The following is a 27116-nucleotide window of genomic DNA, read 5'->3' on the forward strand; positions in this document are numbered from 1 at the left end:
CATTTTTTTCAATTTTCTCTAACCAAACCCCTCATTACAACACTTTTCCTTGCGACAGCAGGCAATGAAAAAAGTTGTCCTTTCATTTATTTCATTCCTACCATCCAGGGAAACAAACAGTCTTTCCAGCTGAAGCAGTAATTCACTTGCACTTCTTCCAACAGAGTGCCCAGCATTTGGTGCTCACAATGTAGTCTTCTCCACATGAAAAAAACCAAAGGTAGATTCAATGACTGCTTTGTGGAGTACCAACATTCAGACTGCATGGGTGACTCTGGACTTCACATTGCTGCCATTTGAATTTTACGTGCTACTTCCACCTGTCCTATTAGCCTGTTGACTCCTGCATTAACACAGTGAGGCCCAACACAAGCTTGAGCAACAGCACCTAATTTTCTTGTCTGGCATGTTGAAGCCACTTGGTCACTCTACAGAATTATACAACTTCAGGTAACTTTGGCTTGTTTTTGTTTTCCTTGTTTTTCTTTTTTTGGTCAAAGTGGAGGACAATCCTAGCCTGACTTGCTGGGCATATCCTGCTCTGCATTTTGCAACTCCTACTTTTTTTGTCTATGTTCTGACTCTCTAACTGATAGCATTCACTCGTTAATCTTGTTTACAGTTTATCCGCATGGTCATCTCGTTTTTACCCTATCGGTGATATTTCCCCTCTCTGCAGCTTAATGAGCTTCTTTTCTAATTCCATCAGAAAGTTTTCCACCTGAAATGTTAACTCTGTACATTTTACCACAGATGCAGTTTGAACAGCCGAGTATTTCCCAAGCTTTTTTCTATTTTCATTTTCGATTTCCTGCACATGCAGTTCATGTTTTAAATTTTGTATCTGGTTGACTTTCTCTCTGTTCTGAAGCCAGTGATTAAGATTCAAGAATGTTTCCTTGGAGTGATGGTTTTTAACTTTCCTTTTACTGTTCCATGTGGCCTCACAATGACATGGCCTGGTTTGGAAGCTCATCTCATAGGGTAGTGGGAAAGAACACTTATATTGCTAATCTCTGATCGTTACTGATATTTCTGATATTACACATTCTTCCTCATTCCACCACTACCACAATGTTTCTCAACAGAATAAAGTTCCACGAAGGCTAGAAGTCATAGTTCCTAATATGCTATGATTTGTGCAAATCTACATCAGATAATATGATGTGAACCGATTATCATCTTACTATTGCTCTTTAGTTCGAAGAAGACTCCCATCCCACGATGTCATCTGTCCAGATACTGCCTGACCTGCAGAGTTCCTCCAACAGCCTATTCTTTTGCCTTGAAATCTGAGGAAGGGTCCTGACCTGAAATGTCACCTATCTATGGTGTCCAGAGATGCAGTCTGTCCTGCTGAGTTACTCCAGTATTTTGTGTCCTTTTGTGTGTTAACCAGCATCTGCAGTTCTTTGCCTTTGTTTTATTAAGGGATCATTGAGTGATGGGAGTAGTCATCTTGGCCCATTTCCTTCATTGCCATCATAGCTCAGAAGATTGACACAAAGGATTGCAGATAGTAGAATCTTGCACAGAACACAAACTGCTGGAGTAACTCAGGCAACATCCCTGGAGGTCATGAATAGCTATCGTTTCAGGTCAGGACCCTTCTTCAGTCTGATTGTAGTGGGGAGAGAAAGCTGGAAAAGAGGTGAGGTGAACCAGACCTCGCGCTTCATGTGGCAGTGAGCAGGTGGCCCGCCGGGTCCTCCCTTGTTCACCACGAGCAATATAGTCACATAATGCTCATAAATATGATGACATTTCAAAATCTCAACTAAATTACAAGCACAGTTGGGTGCAGAATCTACTCGTCACATTATTTAATCACATCAGGAATTTTGCTATAAAAGTATTGAATAATGTAAAATGCATACGACGAAATGTGAAGAAGTATTTGCTTAAATCACAATCGGAAAATATGTGGAAATCACAGACTGATCAGCCTTTGTCTTCGGAACCACCTTGCGTAGAAATTCACAATGCGATTCCCACAGGACCTGTTTGGGCAGAGAGCCAGTCAGTATCTTAAGCAGCTGATATCAGCAGTTTTCAGTGGCATTTGTGGTGCGGCAAATGCAAACTGATGGGTCTCTGACGAGTGCAGTTAAACGTTATGGAGAATGCTTTGCAAGATCTGAAATTCTTTTGTCTAGATATCTGTGTCAACTGTAAGGTCTTTTAATTCAGCTTCCTTTTCAGATGTTTGGGACTGGGGAGGGGAAATCTAATACCTATCATGGATGTGCATCAGATTCTCCACATTAGGTTTCTGCTTAATGCATTGCTTGTGTCTGAGCAGTTTAAGTGCCTGAACACAAAATCCTATATCTCTGTACTCATTCGGTTTCTCTTTCTGCATTGCAGGCTCATGAGTGGAACAAGAATGATGAGCGACTACTGCAAGCTGTGGAGCATGGCGACACAGAGAAAGTGGCAGGTCTTTTGGGCAAAAAAGGGATCAGTCCCGTCAAGCTGGACAATGATGGGAAATCTGCGTAAGTGAATTAAATGCTACCCTCCTGCTTTTAAAAGGCTGGAAAATATAGATATAATTGTTGTCTATCACTGAGAAAATTCCTATTTTCCAATTAATTCTATTTGTAATTGTTCCCTTTTTATTAGTATTTCTTCAGTATAAGAGTGCAACATTTCATCATAGACTAAAAAGGCTAGAGTTGCTGCATTGATAATGATGCTGAATATATATTGATTTTTTCGTTAGAGTTAAATATTTATTATGTTCCATGAATATGTTGGTTCTATCATTTATAGTCTCAGATCTCCATTCTAAAGTACCCTCAACATCAGACTTTGAAAAATATGCATTAGTGATGCATTCGTTATTATAAATGTTTGTAATCATATTTTTGAAATTATTGATTGCAAACAAATTCTATTTCATTTTGATGGCTGACGTGTTTGTTTGACACAAATTGAGACGTTAACCTGAATTGATAGTTGCATTGCAGTGAAATGCAGCATTTTACAAAATAATTGTGTTGATTATTGTATATTTTGCAATATCTTATTTTAAGCTCGACAAGTCTTTGTAGTCAATATGATTTATTGGAATAACCATTGATATATTACATTTAATCCGTATGCCTACTATGTACCTAGGCATTTCTTTCAGAATAAATTAGCAGTTTTCGATAAAGAACAACTGCCTCCAATACTCATTTTAAAAAGCTTCACTTTGTAACTGGTACTGAAGAATATCAATTTAGAAAAATGTCAAATCAAGTCAGGGTACTGTCTCACTTTTGCATTTTGATCTTCCTGCAGAAATTACTTAATCTTAGTTATGGAGATCTTCATCATGCACTTACTTGGTGACAAATGTCTGTTTTACAATGTAATTAATACAAAATATTTTGAACATTATCACCATCAATAAGATGGAGTTAAATTTGAAAAGAGACAAGTTATTTGAAGGAATGGAACAAAATAGTTTATTTAAAGTTGTGCATACCATTGAAAATTGTTATCTCCCTTCATGCATTTAATAGAATTTGAGGAAATGTAGCTAGCTCTATAGTGTTATAGTGTTTAAAACAAAACCATGCTTAATGTAAGTTAGTATGTTGCAATTGGCATATGTGTTCCAGTGATGGTCTTTCAATGGGATTGAGGAGGTATATGGAAGGACATCTGCCCTGCTAAATATCCCCCTGAAAAATGTGCACATATAGATATCAGGAGAGGACCTTAAGATCATAAGACATAGGAGCAGAATTAGGTTATTCTGCTGGAGGAAGTGGTGAAATGGCACAAAATTACTACATTTAAGAGGCAACCACCACAATGTTCACCACCACAATCTGTAATCTCACGACCAACATTTTTCATTCTACCATTAGTGTCAACCCAGAGCATTGATCTTGGTTCCACTGGTAGATAGGACGGCATGCTGGGAGCAGCACCAGCATATCTAAATGCCAACTCATGAAGCTGCAACAGAGGACTACCTGCATTGTACGGTAGACAGAGGCATCGATTTTGTAATTAATGGGTCAAATTAAAACTCATCCTGCCTCATCCAGTCCTTTAATAGTGGAGAAGAATCAAACATATAATATGAGGAGAATGCTCCAAGATTAACCCCATCCACAGAGGTGGCCGAGCCCAGCTTGTGAGTGCTAGTGACAAAGCTGAAGCATTCAGTCATGTTCAGCCAGAAGTGGTAAATAAATAACCTACTGAGACCTCCAATGTTTTCAAAGTCGGGACACATCTAATTAAATTTGCCCTGTGATAGCAAGAAATGGCTGAGTACATTGTGAACAGCAAAGGCCATGTGACCAGATTTCATTCCAACTGTAGTATTGAAGACCTGGACTCTGGAGCAAGCTGTGTTGCTAGCAAGGCTGTACCAATACATTTAAAACACTGGTATCTGTCCAATAATGATGTGATCCAGCTATGCTGCCTTCAAAACAAAAAAGACAAATCCAATCCTGATAATAACTTCTCAATAAATCTGCTGCCAATCGTCAATAAAGTGATAGATGCCATCATGCACAGTGCTATTAAGCAGCATTTATTCACCGATAGCAGACCTGCCAATCCCTAGAACTACTTGGTTCAGATGTGGAAAAGGAGTTGAATTGATAATGAGAGAGGCTGCTTTTGAGGTTAAGATTGTGTTAAGGTGTCTGGTAAAACTAAAGTTCATGGTGAAGGGGGACAAATATCTTACTGGTTGGAATCATTTCTCACACAAAGGAAGGTGTTGTTTGAAGTCAATTTTCCTAGTCCTGGTATATCGTTTCATGAATTCTCAAGGCAGGTTCTAGGTGTTTTCATCTTCAGCTAATTCTCCAGTTACTATTTTTCCATCATAAGGTTGAAATGCAGATGTTTGCTGAAGACTGCATAATATTCATTCCTTTTGTAACTCTTCAGCAAACGAAGGACCACAATGCCTGTGTTCAACAAGATCTAGGAGGCATTTGGTCATGGGCTGATGGGTGGCAAGTAAACTTTGCATCGCAATAGCACTATGTGCTAACCATCTCTATTCATAGACTCACTCTGGACTTTTAATAGCCTTGCACTGCTGAATGTCCACTTTAAACATCTGGTCACCTTTGACCAGAAACTATATCTGACCAGGCATTGAAATAGTATAGCTACTTGTACAGCTCAGAGACTGGTATCTGTGACAAATAACTTGCCTCTGAGCACCCAACAGCCTTTACACCAACTACGAGGCACAAGAACAGGATGGAAATTCCTTCCTTGCCAAATACGAAAGTAAGATGAATGGTATTCAAAAATGTGTACCATGGAAAATGCAATGCAGTTACTTTCCAATACTATTGTGACAGCAATTCCCAAACCTATAACCTTTAGCACTAACAAGTGCAAGGACTACAGGCCAGTGGGCACACTCCCACCTGTAAGTACCCTATCAAGTTGCACCCCATCCTACTTTGGAAATTATCACTGATCTTTCATTTTTGCTGGGTTTAAATCTTGGAATTCCTAATCAATAACACAGCAGGATTCACCAGAAGGACTGCAATAGTTCACTAAGATGTCCATTTCCTATAGCCCTTTGGGACTATTTTTCGAATCAGATCAAGTCTAGTGATTCAAGAAGCGGTCAAAATAGGGAAATAAGTGATAGCTTTGGTGTTTCTCCATTAACTAATTAAAAATGTTGCATAACTTATGCACTTTTGAAAACAATTTTTAATCTTTTTATTTGAGGCCATTAATTGCTTTGTTGCCTTTACTGAAATATTTAGTCAATGTACTAAAAGATAAAAATGTAATTCTGTAAATTTATTAATACTCAGTTAAGGAAGTGTGGGAGAGTTCCATATTTGAATTGTTCCTGTTTACATCCCTATATCAAATGACTCCATTTGTGATTCATATTTGGCTCAGCTCCTTTGCTTGGTCATTACCAGTCTCAAATCATTTTGTGATTTATATTTGACATTTTGTAAATTGGTCTTTCAGCATTTTTGCTTTGTTAGATTATTCATCTGATTGATGCTCCATTTGCAGACAGGATAATCCACTTGTTCAGTTCCTTCAAAACACTGTTGCCAATATCTCAGCCATTTCATACCGCCTCCTGTTCTGAAACACTATTGTTAATCTTCCCACATTGCAAATGTAAAATTGTTACAAAGAACAGTACAGCACAGAAACAGGCCGTTAGGACCACAATGTCCCTGCCAACATAATGCAAAGACCAAATATCCCGACCAGAGTGTGGCACGGTATGGTAGATTTGCTGCCTTACAGCGCTTGCAGTGCCAGAGACCTGGGTTCGATCCCGACTATGGGTGCTGTCTGTATCGGGTTTGAGTGTGACCGTATAGGTTTTCTCCGAGATCTTCGGTTTCCTCCCACACTCCAAAGACGTACAGGTTTGTAGGGTAATTGGCTTGGTATAAGTGTAAAAATTGTCCCTAATGTGTGTGTAGGACAGTGTTAATGTGCAAGGGTCGGTGCGGACGGTGGGCCGAAGGGCCTGTTTAAAAAGTAAAGCGTTCCACATATCTCCTTTATACTTTGCCCCTCTCACCTTAAAGATATGTGCTCTAGTATTTTATATTTCCATCCTGGGGGAAAAGGTACTGAATGTCTACTCTATCTATGCCTCTCATAATTATATACTATCAGATCTCCCCTCAACCTCCGCATTACAGACAAAACAATTCAAGTCTGTCTAACCTCTCCCTAATATCCCCTAATCCAGTCATCATACTGGTAAACCATCTCTGCGCCCTTTCCAAAGCCTTTCCATCCTTCTTGGACTGCAAGCAATTCTCCAAATACGGCCAAACTAAATTCCTATAAAGCTGCATCACGACTTCCTGACTTTTTTCTCCTTGGTCTTCGAGATCAAGTGACTATGCGGTTACATCTTTACCACTGCATCTGATATGATGTTAAGCTTGCAGTTTGGCTCAGTCTCAAACTGCAACACTCTAATAAGTTCACTCATTACATCTTCCATCTCTGAGATTACATCATCAATTAATATCGCACTTAGTTCATTAGGATAATAAAATTGACTGGGCAAGCAAGTTTGTTCTTTTGCTTCAGTGCCTGTTCTTTTATGTAAAGAACTGGGGGGGGGGGGGGGGGGGGGACTCAAAGTTAGTTCTTATAGCTAGTCAGTGATTGGATTCAGAGATTTTAATTGTTTTGATCGGCCAAATAGTTGCAAAAGTACCAAATGTTTATGTTTGTATTTTAACACATTTTAACAAAGAACAGAAAGAAATGATGTTTGCGGAGAATGATGAGAAGATAGTGAAAATGTTTGGTGGAATCATGTTAAAAATTCGATATTTCAATTAAAAAAAAATGTTTTGCACTAATATAGGAATTCCTTGTATTTCAATAGTTTTTCTGTAAATGTCGCTTTATGTACATAATGTGAAATTTCAGAGCTAGTATTGAATTCCTTAGAGTTGCTAGCCGACTAAGCTCGGGGTAAATCTGGAAATGGTTGAACGCTTCATGTTCCTTAGTGATAATATTACCACCAATCTATTGTGGACTGACCACATTGATGGGACAGCCAAATAGACACTACAAAGCCTCTACTCCCTCCGAAGACTGAGGAATTCGGCACGTCTCTAATGACTCTTATGAACTTCTACAGATGCGCTATAGAAAGTTTACTGTTGGGTTGCATCGCAACTTGGTTTAGGAACGGTTCTGCCCAAGACCACAAGAGTGTAATAGATTTAGTCCAGTCTATCACACAGACCCATCATTGACTCCACCTATATTTCATACTGCCTTAGAAAAGTAGCTAACATAATCAAAGACTTGTTTCACCCCAGTCATTCCTTGTTCCCCATTATCCTGTCCGGTAGAAGGTACAGAAACTTGAAAAGGCGTCCCACCAGACTTGGGAGCAGCTTCTTCCCCTCTTTTTTTATCATGTTTCTGAACAGTCTTCCAATAAGTTAGGGTACTGTCCGATTAGAATTCACCTCTACCCCATGGTGGACACTGGACTTTGTCTGTGGAACTGATGCGCTTCAATGCTGAGAACTATATTCTGCACTCTGTAACTTCACCTTTGCATTGTCTATTAATTGAACTTGATTGCATTTATGGATAGTATTATCTGTTTGATTGGATAACATGCAAAACAAACCTTTCATTGTGCTTTAGTACATGATAATAATAAACCTCAACATCAATATAGCACTTCCTCCACCTGCAAACCTCAGTTATGAGTCTCTGTGCTCCTGATACACAACCTACGCTCGTTTGCATTCCAATCCTCCAATATAAACACCATTTTGCTTACTTCAATTTAATGTTTTGAAAGACCAAAAAAATCTGAAAATTTTATTGAAAATAATAGAAAATTTATTTCACTTTTTATAGTATTTTGTTTTGTACAATTTTTAAAACCTAAACATGACACAAATAAATTAGTTTTTTAATTGTGGTGCAATGTTGATTTTGATGGGGCCTTCGATAAAGAAGAGATTTTTAAAAATCTGCATAAGCTAAAATGTACCCCATTAAATAAAGCAATATTCATATTTAATTCATATTTAATCTTGTGTGAGGGGTTTTAAACGGCATTATATAAAATACATGCTATAGCTTTAATAAACTCTTACAGTTGCTGATTTTTCAAAGCTCCATCTTTTTTAAAATCGTTTTCATGCTTTACTTGCCCAATTCTTTCATTTTTAAAAGCTGATACATTCCCTTAGTCCGATTTGAAGGACACACCCAGTAAAACAACAATGTTCCGAAGAGTCAACTGTAACCAAAGTTGTGGTAATGAACTGACATGGATGGAAAATTGGTTGGCAGACAGGAAGCAAAGAGTAGGAGTAAACGGGTCCTTTTCAGAATGGCAGGCAGTGGCGAGTGGAGTGCCGCAAGGCTCGGTGTTGGGGTCGCAACTGTTTACCAAATATATTAATGATTTGGAAGAGGGAAGCGACACTAGCAAGTTTGCGGATGACACAAAGCTGGGTGGCAGTGTAAACTGTGAAGAGGATGTTAGGAGGTTGCAGGGTGACCTGGACAGGTTGCGTGAGTGGGCAGATGTGTGGCAGATGCAGTACAATATAGATAAATGTGAGGTTATCCACTTTGCTGGCAAAAGCAAGGAGGCAGATTATTATCTCAATGGTGTTAGGTTAGGTAAGGGGGAGGTGCAGCGAGACCTGGGTGTCTTTGTACGCCAGTCATTGAAGGTTGGCGTGCAGGTACAGCAGGCAGTGAGGAAAGCTAATGGCATGTTGGCCATCATAACAAGAGGATTCCAGTATAGGAGTAAAGAGGTTCTTCTGCAGTTTTGTAGGGCCCTGGTAAGACCACATCTGGAGTATTGTGTACAGTTTTGGTCTCCTAATTTGAGGAAGGACATCCTTGTAATTGAGGCAGTGCAGCATAGGTTCACGAGATTGATCCCTGGGATGGCGGGACTGTCATATGAGGAAAGATTGAAAAGACTAGGCTTGTATTGACTGGAGTTTAGGAGGATGAGAGGGGATCTTATAGAAACATATAAAATTATGAAAGGACTGGACAAATTAGATGCAGGAAAAATGTTCCCAATGTTGGGCGAGTCCAGAACCAGGGGCCATAGTCTTAGAATAAAGGGGAGGCCATTTAAAACTGAGGTGAGAAAAAACTTTTTCACCCAGAGAGTTGTGAATTTGTGGAATTCTCTGCCACAGAGGGCAGTGGAAGCCAAGTCACTGGATGGATTTAAGAGAGAGTTAGGTAGAGCTCTAGGGGGATCAAGGGATTTGGGGAGAAGGCAGGCACGGGTTATTGATTGGGGACGATCAGCCATGATCACAATGAATGGCGGTGCTGGCTTGAAGGGCCGAATGGCTTCCTCCTGCACCTATTTTCTATGTTTCTATGAACTGTTAGGTCCTCTGCTCCATTGCCAGGTGGATAGGGGCTGAACATGCACTTTTGAACATATATTACATTTTGACTGATGTAATCCATTAAAACTACAAAAGCCACCACAAGGCAAACAATGTAAGTTGCCTGCATTTTATTATTTATATAAACTGTAACCATCTGCATGGTGGGAAACTGATAAACTGAGAACAGTGTGTGAGTGAGTCAAGATTAAAAGGAAGGCACACCTTGGATCACAATATCCTGTGCAGACAAATGGTCTGATGTTAGGCACACGATATTTGCACTGAGGAAACTATCACTGTTCACATCCAGCAGACAGATTTGCAAGATCACATATGCTTGAGCACCATGACATGCTATGACTGGTTTATTTTTTCCTCATTTGGCAACTGGCAGAGATGAGTGGTTAATACTTGTCTGGTGTGTCTGATTCAGAGAGCAACAGATGATCACATGTGAAACTAATTATATTTAATAAGTATTTTTCCCCAAGATTTCAACATGGAAATAATAGTTGATCTTGTGACTTGTATTTTCTATTTGAGATAATGCTTTAGGTCCATAGAATAAGAAATAATGTTGCACTGAACAAACAAGCATGGATTGTGATATTAAAGCTATTATAGAAATGTGGTTGAGGGAAAGGCAAGACTGTCAGATCACTGTTCCGGGGGACCAGATGCCCTGGTTGTCCACCCTGGTTGACAAGGGACATTTCGACTGATGAGGAAAAGTAAGGCATAGGTCAGATGTGGGCTGCCGGTATCGAGTCGATCCCTTGAGGAGCGAAAGGGGATGTTGGAGAAAGTTTAGGAAGGGAATTAGAAGGGCAATAATTCTCATGAGATATGGCAGATTAGGTCCAAAGGCTTACCAGGGAGAGAGTAGGTCCCTTATGGATCTATCTGTTCCTCACTTGGATCTACCTAGTATTTCACAGATCCTCGTTACCTTTTAAAATTGGCCACCTCCCCTCTATTCTTTTTGATCAGATGAAAGTTTCTGACTTGAGACAGTAATTATCTATTTTCCTCCACAGAAGCTCCCTGCCCCACCGAGTTCCTCCAGCGGATTTTTCACTCCATTAATCTCTGAGGCCTGACTAAGGGTATCCTAGGACATTGTGGGAAGCAAGATAAGAACTTGCTGCGGCCCTGCCAGCTTTTTAAAAAATCTCTGTTAGCCAGGGTCAAGTAGCAGAAGATTGGAGGGTGGCTACGGTGGTACCTTTATTTAAGATGAGCTGCAAGGTCCAGCCAGGAAATCCCAGGCTGCTGAGTCAACATAATTGGTGGGAAAGTTACTGGACAGGATTTTAGGAAGGCAGGATGTATCTGCATTTGGATCGGCAAGGGTTGATTAGGGATAATCATCATGGATGTTTGCAAGGAAAATAGCCTGTCACAAATTTAATTTAAGTTTTTTTGAAGAGGAAACCAAACAGATTAATAAGGGCAGGGCATTAGACAAGTCTTTATCTACTTTAGTAAGAGTTTTGGCAAGGTTCAGTTTTGGATATAAAATTGGCTTGGTGGAAGGAGTCATTGAGTGGTAATGGAGGGTTTTCTCAGATTCAAGGTTTGTTGGCAACAGTTTTCTGCAGGGATCAATGCTAAGTCTCCTGTTGTTTATCATATATTAATGATTTGATTGAGAAGATAGTTGCATGATTAGAGTTGTACAGCACAGAAACAGGCCCTTTGGCCCAACTCATCCATGCTAACGCGTCCCATTTTCCCATGTTTGGTCCCTCTAAGCCTTGACCTGTTCATAGTAATTTTGAGGATGACAGCAAAATTGGTGATGGTATGCACAGTGAATAAGGTTGATTAGGGATATAGATCAACTGCAAAGGTTGTCAAATGAATGGCAAATGGGATTCAACTCGGTCAAGTGCAACGCAATATATTTTGGGGAAATTAAACCAAGGTAGAACTTCTCCAGTAAATTTCAGGGCCTTGGGGAGTGTTGTAGAATACAGACCTAGGGATACATGAACATGGCTTCCTGAATATGGTTGTGAAGGTAGAATTCCAAGGTAGTGAAGGTAGAATTTGGTACGCTTGCCTTCATCAGATGTGGCATTGAAGACAAGAGTTGGGACGTCATGTTAAAGATGAGATGGCACCTGAAATAATATGTGGACTTCTGGGCGCTATACTCTAGGGAAGGATGTGAATATGTTATAGAATTGCAGAGAATATTCACAAGGATGTAGCCCTCCAGGGCTTGAGTTATAAGGTGAGACTGGATAACCTGGGACTGTTTTTTTTTGTGGAAGTGAAGGAGACCTTGTGGAAGTTTATAAAGTAATGAGGGGCATAGATTAGATGGATGGTCAGCCTTTTCTCCCAGGGTACAGGAGACTAAAATTAGACGGCATAGGTTTAAGATGAGAGGGGAACATTTTTAAAGGGATCTAAAGGGCTAGTTTAGCCACATAGAGGGTGATGGGAAGATAGAACGAGCTGCCATTGGAGGTAGCTGAGGCTGATACATTTACAATATTTAAAAAAACATGTTCATGGATAGGAATGGTTTAGAGGAATATGAGCTAAACAAAGGCCAATGGAACTAGCTCAGGAAGACATTGGTTGGCATAGACAAGTTAGGTCAAAGTACCTGTATCCAAGCTGTATAACTCTGACTCTCAAAGCAGCGCATCATCATAGCTTCTGCTTTTGTTCAGCACTCTGATGTGTGGGGCTATTTGTAGGCTGATGCATTACAGATTTGGTTAACCATGCTGCACAAAAATGTTTGATGAATAGTTAGGTGCATGAGGCACCTAACTCCATCTTTTAATTACTGCTGAACTAGAGTTATGGGTAACAATGAAGAAGCATATAATTAACTTCATAAAGATGTCACTTTTTGATGAATAGGCACAAAGTAGTAGATGCAAGCCATTCAGTAAAGGAATAGAATAATCAAATGTAAATAAAAGTAAAATTATTAGCATGACTTCATGATCTGCAACAACTGGCATTACAAGCTGATCATCCAAAGTATTGTGATTCCAGTGACTAATGTGTAATATCATCACTCTACTAGGTTTTGGGTGACGGTGGTAGAGGAGGGAAGCTAAGAGTACTGGATTACTTTGGCAAGAACATGAGAGTAAGGTGTAATTTTGGATAAGTAAATTCATACCCATACTATTGTCTGCCAGCTTTGCCTAGTTCATTGGCCTTGAAAACGTACAGAGGTGAACAAAAATTATTGTGAAAATTAAGAATAGTCTGCAGATTATGTAGAAAGCTTGAAAAGACAAAGTGTATTTTCATTTGAAACTAGACGGGCATGGACCCATTGGGTCCAAACCTCTCCTGCGGGCCCGGCAACCCTCCCCCAACTGACGACCCATGGACCCATTGTCGGCTGGGGAGTCTGCCCCGGGACCATGGGCGGGCAAGGGGGGAGAAGAAAGGGGAGAGGGAGCCACTCACCCCGGCCCCAGACAGCATCGTCGTGTCCATGACTCAACATGCGATGAATCCACTCCTTTGCATTTTGTCATCTCATGTGATATTTGGTTCAAAGATCATTTTAGTCCAATTGTGTGACTTTGAAATGCATTGAATCATCACTTAGTGTTGTTATCATGAAAGCCATAAATGTAGTCATTTTAAACTGAGTCATAATCTGATCAGAGAAGTGAAGATTTACATTGATGTAAAGATGTGTGATTCAATTAGCCAGTGACATTTGAACTGTTTTCTGTTGTTGGCTGAGGAAATTAATATTAGCCTTTACATGGAAGTGAAATATCGACTAATGAATAACAGTTTTAGATAGACATAAAAAGCTGGAGCAACTCAACGGGTCAGGCAGCATCTCTGAACCCTCTTTAGACTGAAAGTCAGGGGAGAGGGAAACGAGAGACATGAAATGGTACATAGAACAAATTAATGAAAGATATACAAAAGAACAAATCAAAGCCAGCAACGATGATCTGAAGTGGAGTCTTAGTGAGGCCAAACGCAAATTGGAAGAGCAGCACCTCATATTTTGCTTGGGCAGTTTATTGGTTTCTCTAACTTCAAGTAACCCTTGCATTCACTCTCTCTCCATCTTTCCCCCACTCTAGTCACTGTACTAGTTGTACCATTGTCCTGCTGAGTTTCGCTGTTTGTATCACTCGTTATCACCTTCCTCCACAGCCAACAATGGACCATAGTGGGCTGCACCTTTTTTTGATCACCGTTGGTGGTTTTGATTTCTTCTTTTTGCATATCTTTCATTCATTTGTTCTGTACCTTTTCATATCTATCATTTTCCTCTCCCCTTGACTCGCAGGCTGAAGAAGGGTCTCGATCCGAAACGCCATCTATTCCTTTTCTTTAGCGATGCTGCCTGGCCCGCTGAACTACTCCAACTTTTTGTGTCTATCTTCGTTTTGTGTTACATCTTATGTAAACCAACATTTGCAGTTCCTGCAGAAACATTTTTAGATAAATCAGTATGTGCCATTTTCAGTTTGATTCCCATGCAGTTCAGTGTTTTGTTCAATGCCGTCTAATATATTTAAAACATCCCATTTTAAAAAAATACAATATATTGCATCGTTAAAGGGAAGTATCTATTTTTTAGCTGTGTTTTATTTTGCTGTTCTAATAAATTATCATTATGCCGCAGCATTGCAGTAGGGGAAACGTGACTATGGAACCCACTTTCAATTTTCAAATTCCCATCACTCTAGAAAATGAAATGCTTTTATATCTGTGTGCAAAATTCTTCACTATCCTTTTTTAATATAATTTCTCAAGCAATTATTCGAGATTGATCAAAGTTAAGTATGCCAAATTATGTGCAGTTCTTAGCTATGATCAATTATAAACTTCAAGACAAATTTTATGTTTTCTTTTAATGCAGATGGAGAACTTGGATATTTCACACATCACCTTTGAAGCACAGGAACAATTATATTAAAAAATGTAATTTGAACACTAGTTTGCATCATTTTCTATGTTCTTTTAGCTGCATTTTTTATTTTATTTGAAAGAATGTTCAGACATTTGACAACAAGGAGACATTAATTTGTGACAATTGGCATCCTGCAAAATAAACATTCCATCCTTTTAGTAGGTATTTGGCTTACTTTAACGATCCTTGCTTTCTAGAGTCCCAGCAATGTGATGAAGTAAGAGGTCCAATATGGGACCTAAAAGGGCTGTGAGAACAGCAAGTGTGGGTCAGATCGACCAATCTCATAAGCTTTAAGACTGAATTAACTTTTAGTGACTTGCATGGCATTGGCTTGGTCTACTGTGCTTGCATCCATTGTATTAGGGCATGGTTAAGGTGATAACCAAATTGCTGAATCAAGGCCTGAATAGAGTGGTTCTTTCCAGTAGTGCGACGGTCTAGGATTAAAGGGCACAGCATCAGAATAAAAGGATGTACCTTTACAATGGAGATGAGGAGGAACTACTTTAGCCAGTGGGTGATGAATCTATGGAATTCATTGCCACAGACGGCTGTAGAGGCCACGTCATTGGGTATTTTTAAAGCAGAGATGAATAGGTGATGCCCATGTGGTGTGCATGCATTCCCTCTTACTGTGTGGGTTTCTGGGTGCTCTGGTTTCAGCCCACAACCCATAGACATGTGCTGGTAGTTGGCATAGTAAACTGTCAGCAATGGGTAGGCAAATGATTGATTTTGTGGGTATTGAGAATATGTGGAAAATAATGAAGGTGTTAGCATAAATGTAGAAACAAGGAACTGTAGATGCCGGTTATCAAAAAAAACTACCCTTGCCTGTATCAACCTATTACTTGCCAGGTTTTGGCCTGCCTCTCCTCTCTTTCAGCTTTCTTCCACCCCCCCCTTACAATCAGTCTGAAGAAGGATTCCGACCCAAAATATCACCTATCCATGTTCTCCAGAGATGCTGCCCAACCCACTAAGTTACTCCAGCACTTTATGTCTCTTTTTGTGTTAGTACAAATGGCACTCAGACACACACTTGGGATTCTTATGGAGTTGATTAAACTAATTGCACAAAATGAGTATCCCATGCAAAGTCCTAGTAAAACGTTGCAGATCCATATTCAAAATCAGCATTCTGATGAAACCTGCAGATTTGAGATAGATTGCTGAACACTGCATGTATGGTGCAAACTTGAAGATATGCAATTGCAAAGTGTTTGGAATCCATGACTTTTAGTATTCATATACTGTGCAGTGAGAAGAAACTGCATTTCAAAGAAGGGTTCAGTATTACCTAGGCAATGGAGATGGTAGTCAGGAAGGTATTGATTTCAACAAAAAGTCAGTTCATAATTTGGGGCCAGCTCAATGGTACCTTCTAGAAAAGGAAAGAAAAACCTGAAGGTTAATTGTCACCATAATAATAACATGCAGTATGGGGCTGATGAGTGCAAATACTGTTTGTCATCATTGAGGTGTTTGGGGACACCCCTCAAAAGGTGATTGAAAACAAGCGAGCAATCAAGTCATTTGAAGCCTGCTGGGAAGAAAAGTAAAATGCAATGTACACATGAGCTGGACAGAGGCGGTTGTGACTTGGGCAGATCATCTAGATTCGTCGAACTGTCAGACTTGCACTGAACCTTTCCTTAAATCAATATGCACTGAAGGAAGCAGTGTGTTCATGGAAATTAACATTGGTGCTGCAATATCAGTTATATTTGGACAGGAATTTATGTATTAGCCAGATGTTACAGTGAAATTTGAGTAATCTTCCTCTTTTCCCCAGAATTGCTAAAAAATAATCGTTCATAGGAATATATTTTATTTATTTATATTATATTTTATATATATATTAGGGCAAGGATCAAAATTGAAAGGTGAGAACAGGCTGTAAATTCAGATGAAGGAAGGGATGAAGAGCATGAAGGAACTGTGTATCAGCTTGACCTGATATATGGCCCAAGTATTTTGTGATGAACTTGGAAGCATTTAAACTATGAAAGCCAAGGTTAGCCCAAAGGAGAATGATACACATTGGTTCTTCAAAACATGTTCTATACCACAGAGTATGCAGTGAAACACCTGTGGAAAGCTGGATATCATTGAATTAGTTGAGCTTTCTGACTGGGCTGCTCCATTTGTTCTTGTAGGGCCACCTCCCTTCACTACCAGAATCTGTGGAGATTGAAAATTGGACTTAACAGAAAAACAAAAGTAGAAAAGTGTCCCCTGCCTCTGGTGATTTGTTATCTCAGCTGGTGGGAGAACAGATAATCACAACCCTTGATCTGTCACATGTTGACCAGCTGATTGAGTTAAGCAAAGTGTCAAAGGAGTACTTGCTTTGGACAGTTCGAGTAAACAGGCTTACAGTTGGAGTGGCATTAGTTCCAAGTATTTTCCAAAGGTCATTAGTCAGAGTAATCTAACGTGGCTCAGTGCACAGGCTTAGATGATACTAGACCAAGTGGACCCATTGGGCCCAAACCTCTCCTGCATTGGTGCAGCACCATCTCCTCCCCCCACCCCCTCCCCCTCTCCCTCCCCCCCTCCCCCCCTCCCCCCACCCTTCCCCCAGCCCCTTCCCCTCCTCTCCCCATCCCCTCCCCTCCCATAGTGAGGCCCACCGGAAATTGGAGGAACAGCACCTCATATTTTGCCTGGGCAGCTTGCAGCCCAGTGGTATGAACATTGACTTCTCCAACTTTAGATAGTTCCTCTGTCTCTCTCTTCCCCTCCCCCTTCCCAGATCTCCCTCTATCTTGACATTCTGAAGGGGGAGGGTGAGCAGCCAGTTGTCGTGGTGCACGTTGGCACCAACGATTTAGGTAAAAAACGGGATGAGGTCCTACAAGGTGAATTTAGAGAGCTAGGAGATAAACTAAAAAGTAGGACCTCAAAGGTAATAATCTCTGGATTACTACCAGTGCCACGTGCTAGTCAGAGTAGGAATAGGAGGATATTTCATATGAATACGTGGCTTGAAAAATGGTGCAAGGGGGAGGGATTCAAATTTTTAGGACATTGGAACCAGTTCTGGGAGAGGTGGGACCAGTACAAACAGGACGGTCTGCACCTGAGCTGGAATGGAACCAATGTCCTAGGGGGAGTGTTTGCTAGTGCTGTCGGGGAGGATTTAAACTAATGTGGCAGGGGGATGGGAGCTGGAGCAGAGAGACAGAGGGGTGTAAAATGAGGGTAGAAGCAACAGGTAGCAAGGTGAAAAGGAAAAGTGGCAGGCAGGCAAATCCAGGGCAAAAATCAAAAAGTGCCACTTTTCAACATAATCGTACAAGGGGTAAGAGAGTTGTAAAAACAAGCCTGAAGGCTTTGTGTCTCAATGCAAGGAGTATACGTAATAAGGTGGATGAATTAAATGTGGAGATAGTTATTAATGATTATGATATAGTTGGGATTACGGAGACATGGCTCCAGGGTGACCAAGGCTGGGAGCTCAACATCCAGGGATATTCTATATTCAGGCGGGATAGACAAAAAGGAAAAGGAGGTGGGGTAGCGTTACTGGTTAGAGAGGAGATTAAAGCAGTGGAAAGGAAGGACATTAGCTTGGAGGAAGTGGAATCGATATGGGTAGAGCTACGAAACACTAAGGGACAGAAAACGCTAGTGGGAGTTGTGTACAGGCCACCTAACAGCAGTAGGGAGGTTGGGGATGGCATCAAGCAGGAAATTAGAAATGCATGCACTAAAGGCGCAGCAGTTATAATGGGTGACTTCAATCTATATATAGATTGGGTGAACCAAACTGGCAGGGGTGCTGAGGAAGAGGATTTCTTGGAATGTTTGAGAGATGGTTTTCTAAACCAACATGTCGAGGAACCAACGAGAGAACAGGCCATTCTAGACTGGGTATTGAGTAATGAGGAAGGGTTAGTTAGCAGTCTTGTTGTGCGAGACCCCTTGGGCAAGAGTGATCATAATATGGTAGAGTTCTTCATTAGGATGGAGAGTGACAAAGTCGATACAGAAACAAGTGTTCTGAACTTAAAGAAAGGTAACTTTGAGGGTATGAGGCGTGAATTGTCCAAGATAGACTGGCGATTGATGCTGAAAGGGTTGACGGTGGACATGCAATGGAAGGCATTTAAAGGTCGCATGGATGAACTACAACAAGTGTTCATCCCAGTTTGGCAAAAGAACAAACCAGGAAAGGTAGTGCATCCGTGGCTAACAAGGGAAATCAAGGATAGTATTAAAACAAAAGATGAAGCATACAGATTAGCCAGAAAAAGTAGCATACCAGAGGACTGGGAGAAATTCAGAGTCCAGCAGAGGAGGACAAAGGGCTTAATTAGGAAAGGGAAAATAGATTATGAGGGAAAACTGGCAAGGAACATAAAAACAGACTGCAAAAGCTTTTATAGATATGTCAAGAGAAAAAGATTAGTTAAGGCAAATGTAGGTCCCTTGCAGTCGGAAACAGGTGAATTGATCATAGGGAACAAGGAGATGGCAGACCAATTGAACAAATACTTTGGTTCTGTCTTCACTAAGGAAGACATAAACCGTCTGTCGGAAATAGCGGGGGACCGGGGGTCTAAAGAGATGGAGGAACTGAGGGAAATCCAGGTTAGTCGGGAAGTGGTGTTAGGTAAATTAAATGGATTAAAGGCAGATAAACCCCCAGGGCCAGATAGGCTGCATCCCAGAGTGCTTAAGGAAGTAGCCTCAGAAATAGTGGATGCATTAGTGATAATTTTTCAAAACTCTTTAGATTCTGGAGTAGTTCCTGAGGACTGGAGGGTAGCTAATGTAATCCCACTTTTTAAAAAGGGAGGGAGAGAGAAAACGGGGAATTATAGACCAGTTAGCCTAACATCGGTAGTGGGGAAAATGCTAGAGTCAGTTATTAAAGATGTGATAGCATTACATTTGGAAAGTGGTGAAATCATCGGACAAAGTCAGCATGGATTTACCAAAGGCAAATCATGTCTGACGAATCTTATAGAATTTTTCGAGAATGTAACTAGTAGAGTGGATAAGGGAGAACCAGTCGATGTGTTATATCTAGACTTTCAGAAGGCCTTCGACAAGGTCCCACATAGGAGATTGGTGTACAAACTTAAAGCACACGGTATTGAGGGTTCAGTGTTGAGGTGGATAGAAAATTGGTTGGCGGACAGGAAGCAAAGAGTAGGAATAAACGGGTCCTTTTCGGAATGGCAGGCAGTGACTAGTGGGGTACCGCAAGGCTCAGTGCTGGGACCCCAGTTATTTACAGTGTATATTAATGATTTGGACGAGGGAATTGAATGCAACATCTCTAAGTTTGCGGATGACACGAAGCTGGGTGGCAGTGTTAGCTGCGAGGAGGATGCTAGGAGGCTGCAGAGTGACTTGGATAGATTAGGCGAGTGGGCAAATGCATGGCAGATGCAATATAATGTGGATAAATGTGAGGTTATCCACTTTGGCGGCAAGAACAGGAAAGCAGAGTATTACCTGAATGGTGACCGATTGGGAGAAGGGGAGATGCAACGTGACCTGGGTGTCATGGTGCACCAGTCATTGAAAGCAAGCATGCAGGTGCAGCAGGCAGTGAAGAAAGCGAATGGTATGTTGGCATTCATAGCAAGAGGATTTGAGTTTAGGAGCAGGGAGGTTCTGCTGCAGTTGTACAGGGCCTTGGTGAGACCGCACCTGGAGTATTGTGTGCAGTTTTGGTCTCCTAACCTGAGGAAAGACGTTCTTGCCTTAGAGGGAGTACAGAGAAGGTTCACCAGATTGATCCCTGGGATGGCGGGACTTACATATGAGGAAAGACTAGATAGACTGGGCTTGTACTCGCTGGAATTTAGAAGACTGAGGGGGGATCTTATAGAAACATATAAAATTCTTAAGGGGTTGGAGAGGCTAGATGCGGGAAGATTGTTCCCGATGTTGGGGGAGTCCAGAACCAGGGGTCACAGCTTAAGGATAAGCGGGAAGTCTTTTAGGACCGAGATGAGAAAACATTTCTTCACACAGAGAGTGGTGAGTCTGTGGAATTCTCTGCCACAGAAGGTAGTTGAGGCCAGTTCATTGGCTATATTTAAGAGGGAGTCAGATGTGGCCCTTTTTGCTAAAGGGATCAGGGGGTATGGAGAGAAGGCAGGTACAGGCTACTGAGCTGAATGATCAGCCATGATCATATTGAATGGCGGTGCAGACTCGAAGGGCCGAATGGCCTACTCCTGCACCTATTTTCTATGTTTCTATGTTTCTATCTTCCTGTCTCCACCTGTATCCTTCCTTTGTCCCGCCCCCCTGACATCAGTCTGAAGAAGGGTCTCGACCCCTAACGTCGCCCATTCCTTCTCTCCTGAGATGCTGCCTGACCTGCTGAGTTACTCCAGCATTTTATGCAGAATTGTATGGTGTGTACCATTGATCAACTAGTGCTCATAATCTTTTAATTCAGGTGGATATTCCTTAAAATTACAGTAAATATTAAAGGAAGTTATGTATGGCAGATTTGCACTAGATAAGTTGAATTGATACCCAATTCCTGAACAGATTAAAGAGATTAAATGATCTATTTGCTGGAATATTCTTTTTCTGATGAGCATTATAGCATCTTCTGTAATGGAGATAAGAAGCTGGTCCTGTGCCACATTAAAACAACTGCTAATGATGTAGTGACTGTCAAAACCCACTGCTTTTGTAAACCAGCAAAATAGTCATCCAAACAAAATTATGATAATGGGTGTTTCCAGCAAGATAATATTTGTATTGTGCATTTTTTTGAGTGGGAGTTGTGAGAATTGTTGGAAGTACTAAAATAAATGCACAAATGTCAGAAGTGACATTTTTGATTCATCAGGTGTGTTTAACATGTTAATATTAATTCAGATATATTATGGAAATATATAAAGAAAGAAAAGTTTATCCATTTGAGAATATTGCAATAAAAAGTGTAGTACACCTGAAATTTGCAATTTTTCTGTTAAATTCATGCATTTCTTTCTGAAAATTGTGCTTTCCCAGACAGAACTTTTATGTTGTAATGTGGTTTCTTTCAGGTGTTGGTTTCTGTTGGTTTCTTTCAGGGTAGGTGAAAGAAGAAAACACTTTCAATTTTAGAGCTCAATTTATATCACCAGCTGCTAATCTGTGACTAACAAGTTTCCAAAAATAGCAGCATTATAACAGTTATATTATTGCCTTTCATAACATTGTTTAAGAGACAAATCTCAGCTCGCACATTTGGCAGTATTTAATTGATTCATTATTTAAGTATCTTAACAGGATAGTGACGATATTAAAAAACATGCTCTTAAATTTGAATACTTGATTTTTAAACTGGAAACTAGTTTTAGTAATGTGAAACCTGAATAAATATTCCCAATAATTATTTGATCACCATTTACTTTTATTAATTTCTGAATTTAACATGATTGAGAGTTTGATTAGCTGTGGCAGAGTTGTTAGAATGTATATTAGGTCTAATTTCCGATGCTTGGGAGTAAAGTCCTAAACAAGCAGTGCAGCAACCCCACAATACTGTACCATCTGTTTTTGTTTGAGATATTAAACTAAAGTTTAATTTCCCTTATCATAAAAGATTCCATATCACTAATAATCACCTAAGACTGCAGTGAACATCAAGTATCCGATTTTTTGGATCATACCATAATCTATTTTATTTCTTCCACTTTCCTATGAATTCCCTCCATTCACATCTACACACTATAAACAGTTTGTAGTGGCCAATTAACCTTCCAACCTGTAGATTTTTGGGGATGTGAGGGGAAACTGGAGTATCTAGATAAACCCACGTGTTCACAGTAGAAATGTGCAAATTCCACACAGACAGCACCAGAGTTAGGATTGAACCTGGGTTGTTGGTGTAAAGCAGTGACTCTTAATATGTCACAACCAGCAAAGAAAGCAGATCAGAGACTCGCAATGTAGGAAGGACAGGAACCCAAACATGTTCAAACAAGGAAAACTTAGAAAGAAGGGCACTGATTTAGGAGACAGCAGCTCATTCAAATAATTTCATAAGAAAATAAAAATTAGTGCTGAGACATAAGCAGAAGGTGTTTTGTATGCACAGCATCTTACACACCTTCTGAGGTGAGAAAAACAGTCAATATTTCAGCTCAATTATTTTTTTTATCAAAGGACCATAGAACAGTACAGCACAGGAACAAGCGTTTGGCTCACATTGCCGAATTTGTGGCCAAGATAAACTATCCAAAAACCTCTCAAACACCACTATTACATCTGTCTCCATCGTCCCTGGCAGTCCGTCCAGACACTCTTCACCCTCTTTGTTTAAAAAAAAACCTGCCCTGCATTTCTTTTTTAAATGTTGTCCCTCTCATATTTAATCTGTGCTCTCTAGTCTTTGATAATTATATCCTAGGAAAAATGTTTTGACTGTCTATCTTATCTATGGCTCTCGTAACTTTATTTACCAGTTTCCCTCAACCTGTGCAATTCCAGAGAAAACAGTTTTAGGTCTCTCTCTCCCACCTTTCTTTTTTGCTAGCACCTTCTAATCTAGGTAGCATTCTGGCAAACCTCTTCTGTGCCCTCTCCAAAGCTTCTACATTCTTGTCATGTTTATGCCGAGAAGAAATGTTTGATGTGACGGAACAATGGATTGTCTAGCAAAAGCGACAGGGGCACACTTTTTGATAAGGACACTATTGACGACGTTCCTCTATATCCGAGAGGGAACTATTGTTAGAATAGGGTCCAGAAAGAAAGTTGGGCGGTCAGCTATCTAATGTGAGTAATTTGAAAGAGCTTATGTTGAAATAAATGGTCCAGAATAAGATTTCGCACTGATACTCGAGACTGAATTTAAGTACAATTAAACCACCTGTCGTCTTGTTTGAATCCGAACTAAGAGTCCGGCCAGCAATTGTGGTATTGAGAGAAGTAAAAACAGCTGAGACTGATTTGTGTGGCTGAGAGTTAAACCAGAAAGAAAATGGGCAACCTATAATCAATAACTGTCCAAAAATATTTAAGCTATTTAAAAGGAAAGAATTAAACTATTTTATGCATGCTTGAGAATAAACCCAAGTCTGAGCCTTCATCCAACACATCCTTCATCATGTTTTCCTTCACCACTGATGTTCTTTCAGACAGATGATGATGTTAAAAATGACTAAATTTGGTCATTAGAACTTTAAAAAGCCTCAAGTGCCAGAAAAATTGAAAAGTAAATGTAAAAATATGCAAACATTTAATTTTAATCTTCCTTTTCTTTTAGTTTTCACTTGGCTGCCACCAAGGGACAGGTGGACTGTTTGGGAGCAATGCTCACTCATGGCGTTGATCTTACTGTACTGGATGGCTCAGGTAATCAATTTACTGCTGACGTTGTAGGTGTTATGGAAAATTAGATGGAACTTGTTGAAATACATGATTTTTTTTTGGTGATATAAAGAAGCTATGATTATGCTAATTATTTTTCTTTAAAATACCATAGAGTCAGACCCCAGGGAAATTTCACTCCATGTCACCTGTAATCTTTTAACTGAGTTTTTTGGGGAAATATTAAGAAACCATGATAATGCTAATCCTATTATCTTTCTTAGTCATGGAGATATACACCAAGTAAATTTCTCTCTTTGTCACCTGTAATAGAAACAGAAAAATAGGTGCAGGAGTAGGCCATTTGGCCCTTTGAGCCAGCACCACCATTCAATATGATCATGGCTGATCATCTTAAATCAGTACCCTGTTCCTGCTTTCTCCCCATATCCCTTGATTCCTTTAGCCCTAAGAGCTAAATCTAACTCTTGTAAACATCCAGTGAATTGGCCTCCACTGCCTTCTGGGGCAGAGAATTCCACAGATTCACAACTCTCTGGGTGAAAAAGGTTCTTCCTCATCTCAATCCTAAATGGTCTACCCCTTATTTTTAAACTGTGACCCCTGGTTCGGAATTCCCCCAACATTGGGAAAAAAAATCCTGCATCTAGCCTGTCCAATCCTTTAAGAATTTTATATGCTTCTATAGGACCCCCTCTCATCCTTCTAAATTCCAGTGAATACAAGCCCAGTCGACCCATTCTTTCATCATATGTCAGTCCCGCCATCCCGGGAATTAACCTGGTGAACCTACGCTGCACTCCCTCAATAGCAATAATGTCCTTCCTCAAATTAGGAGACCAAAATTGCACACAATACTCCAGGTGCGGTCTCACCAACAGCAGTAGGACCTCCTTGCACTTAAACTCAAATCCTCTCGCAATGAAGGCCAACATGCCATTAGCTTTCTTCACTGTCTGCTGAACCTTCATGTTTACATTCAGTGACGGATGTACTCCAAAGACGTACAGGTATGTAGGTAAATTGGCTGGGCAAATGTAAAAAAAATAAAGAAATTGTCCTTAGTGTGTGTAGGATAGTGTTAATGTGCGGGGATCGCTGGGCGGCGCGGACCCGGTGGGCCGAAGGGCCTGTTTCCGCGCTGTATCTCTAAATCTCCAAATCTAAAAAACAAGCACATCCAGGTCTCGTTGCATCTCGCCTTTTCCTAATCATACACCATTCAGATAATAATCTGCCTGCCTGGTCTTGCCACCAAAGTGGATAACCTCACATTCCAGCTTTTACTCGGAAACTTCATCTGTTATAATGGAGTCTAAAACCTTGCCAATCACTGAAGTCAGGCTTACTGGCCTATAGTTTACCCTCATTAGCTTCGCTCCCTTCTTGAACAGTAGATTAACATTTGCAATTTTCTAATCCCCTGGAACAAATGATTGTCGTGATTCTTGAAAAATTACCGGTAATGCCTCCACATTTTCACTGTGGGCAAAAAGCTTCTGTCTGTCCACCCTATCTATGCCTCTCATAAATTTATAAAGTTCTATCAGGTCTCCCCTCAACTTCTAACGCTCCAGAGAAAACATTCCAAATTTGTCCAATCTCTGTTTATAGCTAATACCAGGCAGCATTCTGGTAAATCTCTTCTGCATCCTCTCCAAAGTCCCCACATCCTTTCTGTAATGGGCCAAAAAGAACTACACACAATACTCCAAATCCGGCCTAACCAAGTCCAATAAAGCTGCAATGTGTCTTCCTGAATCTTATACTAACGATCCTCCTAGACATCAATGCTTTTGAGGATCTTACCATGAACTGTGTACCTTCCCTTTATATTCTACCTCCCAAAGTGCATTTCAAAACATTTAAACACCATCTGCTTCCAAGTTTGCGAAAGATTCAAAGATAGGATTCAAAGAGGGGCAGGTGATGTTGAGGAAGCAGGCAGGCCGTAGAAGGGCTTGGACAAGTTGGGAGAGTAAGCAAAGAAGTGGCAAATGTAATATAATGTAGCAAAGTGGTATAAAAAATAAAGGTGCAGACTATTTTCTAAATGCGGAGAGAATTTAGAAATCGTAGGTGTAAACAGACTTGGGAGTGCTGGTGCAGGATTCCCAAAAGGTTAATTTGCAGGTTGAGTCGGCATTAAGAACATGCTAGCATTCATAGAGGGGAGTAGTACTTCAGTCAAAACATAAAAAGGCAGTCTATTTTTTTATATTGTGAGATGTTGAAAAGTAAGCATGTTCTAGAACCAAGTTTTCTTATACACGAATTAATTAAAGTTAAAATGCAGGTACAAATTTAATTAGGAAGGCAAGTAGTACACTTGTCTTTAATGCAAGAGGTTTTGAGTACAGGCATATGTTATATAGTGCTGTGATAAGTTTGCATCTGGAGTATTGTTCACTGGGCTGATCTGCTCACCCAATGAAGGATATACTTGCAATGGTAGGTGTGCAGTGAAGATTGATCCTTGAATGATTCATTAGTCATTTGAGGCGAGCTTAAGATGACCTATATCCTCAAGTTTGGAAGAATGCAATTTTGTACACTGAAATGTACAAAGTCCTTCTGGGAATTGACAAGATAGATGCAGAATCGATGTGTCTACTAGCTGTGGCATCAGTAACCAATGCTCACAATTTCAACACAAGGGATCAGTCATTAAACCGCAAGATGAAAAAAAGCATTCTTTGCCCAGAATGTTATTAATCTTTGGAATTCATTCCCCTAGAGGCTCAGGAGATTTACACATCAAAAGAGTCAATGGATATGGGGTTAGTATGAAAATGTGACCCTGATGTTAAAAAAAGTCAGTCATAATCTTAAGAAGAAACGGAGGAGGCACAGAGAGCCAAATGACCTAGTTCTGCTTCTATTTCTTATCATTGATTATGATTACTATTTAAAATATAAGGCTTAAGATTTGATTTAACCTTCATCAAACATATTAGAGGGGTTATAATTATTAACCTATACAGCATTAA

The 27116-nt window shown here is 40.2% G+C and overlaps 1 protein-coding gene across 4 annotated transcripts in view; it reads left to right on the forward strand.

Moving 5' to 3' along the window:
• The window catches only part of rai14 (retinoic acid induced 14), a 162093-nt gene that overhangs the window by 82511 nt on the left and 52466 nt on the right, over positions 1 to 27116 (forward strand). For 2 of the 4 annotated variants that reach the window (XM_078427089.1, XM_078427339.1), the window contains exons 1-3: positions 2074 to 2176; positions 2368 to 2498; positions 24062 to 24150. In XM_078427089.1, coding sequence (XP_078283215.1) covers positions 2117 to 2176; positions 2368 to 2498; positions 24062 to 24150 — 280 coding nt within the window. In that variant the 5' untranslated portion in view covers positions 2074 to 2116. Of the gene's footprint in view, positions 1 to 2073; positions 2177 to 2367; positions 2499 to 24061; positions 24151 to 27116 lie in introns of those variants that run through there. The other 2 variants (XM_078427254.1, XM_078427173.1) reach the window with 1 other exon arrangement.

Source organism: Rhinoraja longicauda, chromosome 1, assembly GCF_053455715.1.
Source record: "Rhinoraja longicauda isolate Sanriku21f chromosome 1, sRhiLon1.1, whole genome shotgun sequence".
Classification (NCBI taxonomy): Eukaryota; Metazoa; Chordata; class Chondrichthyes; order Rajiformes; family Arhynchobatidae; genus Rhinoraja; species Rhinoraja longicauda.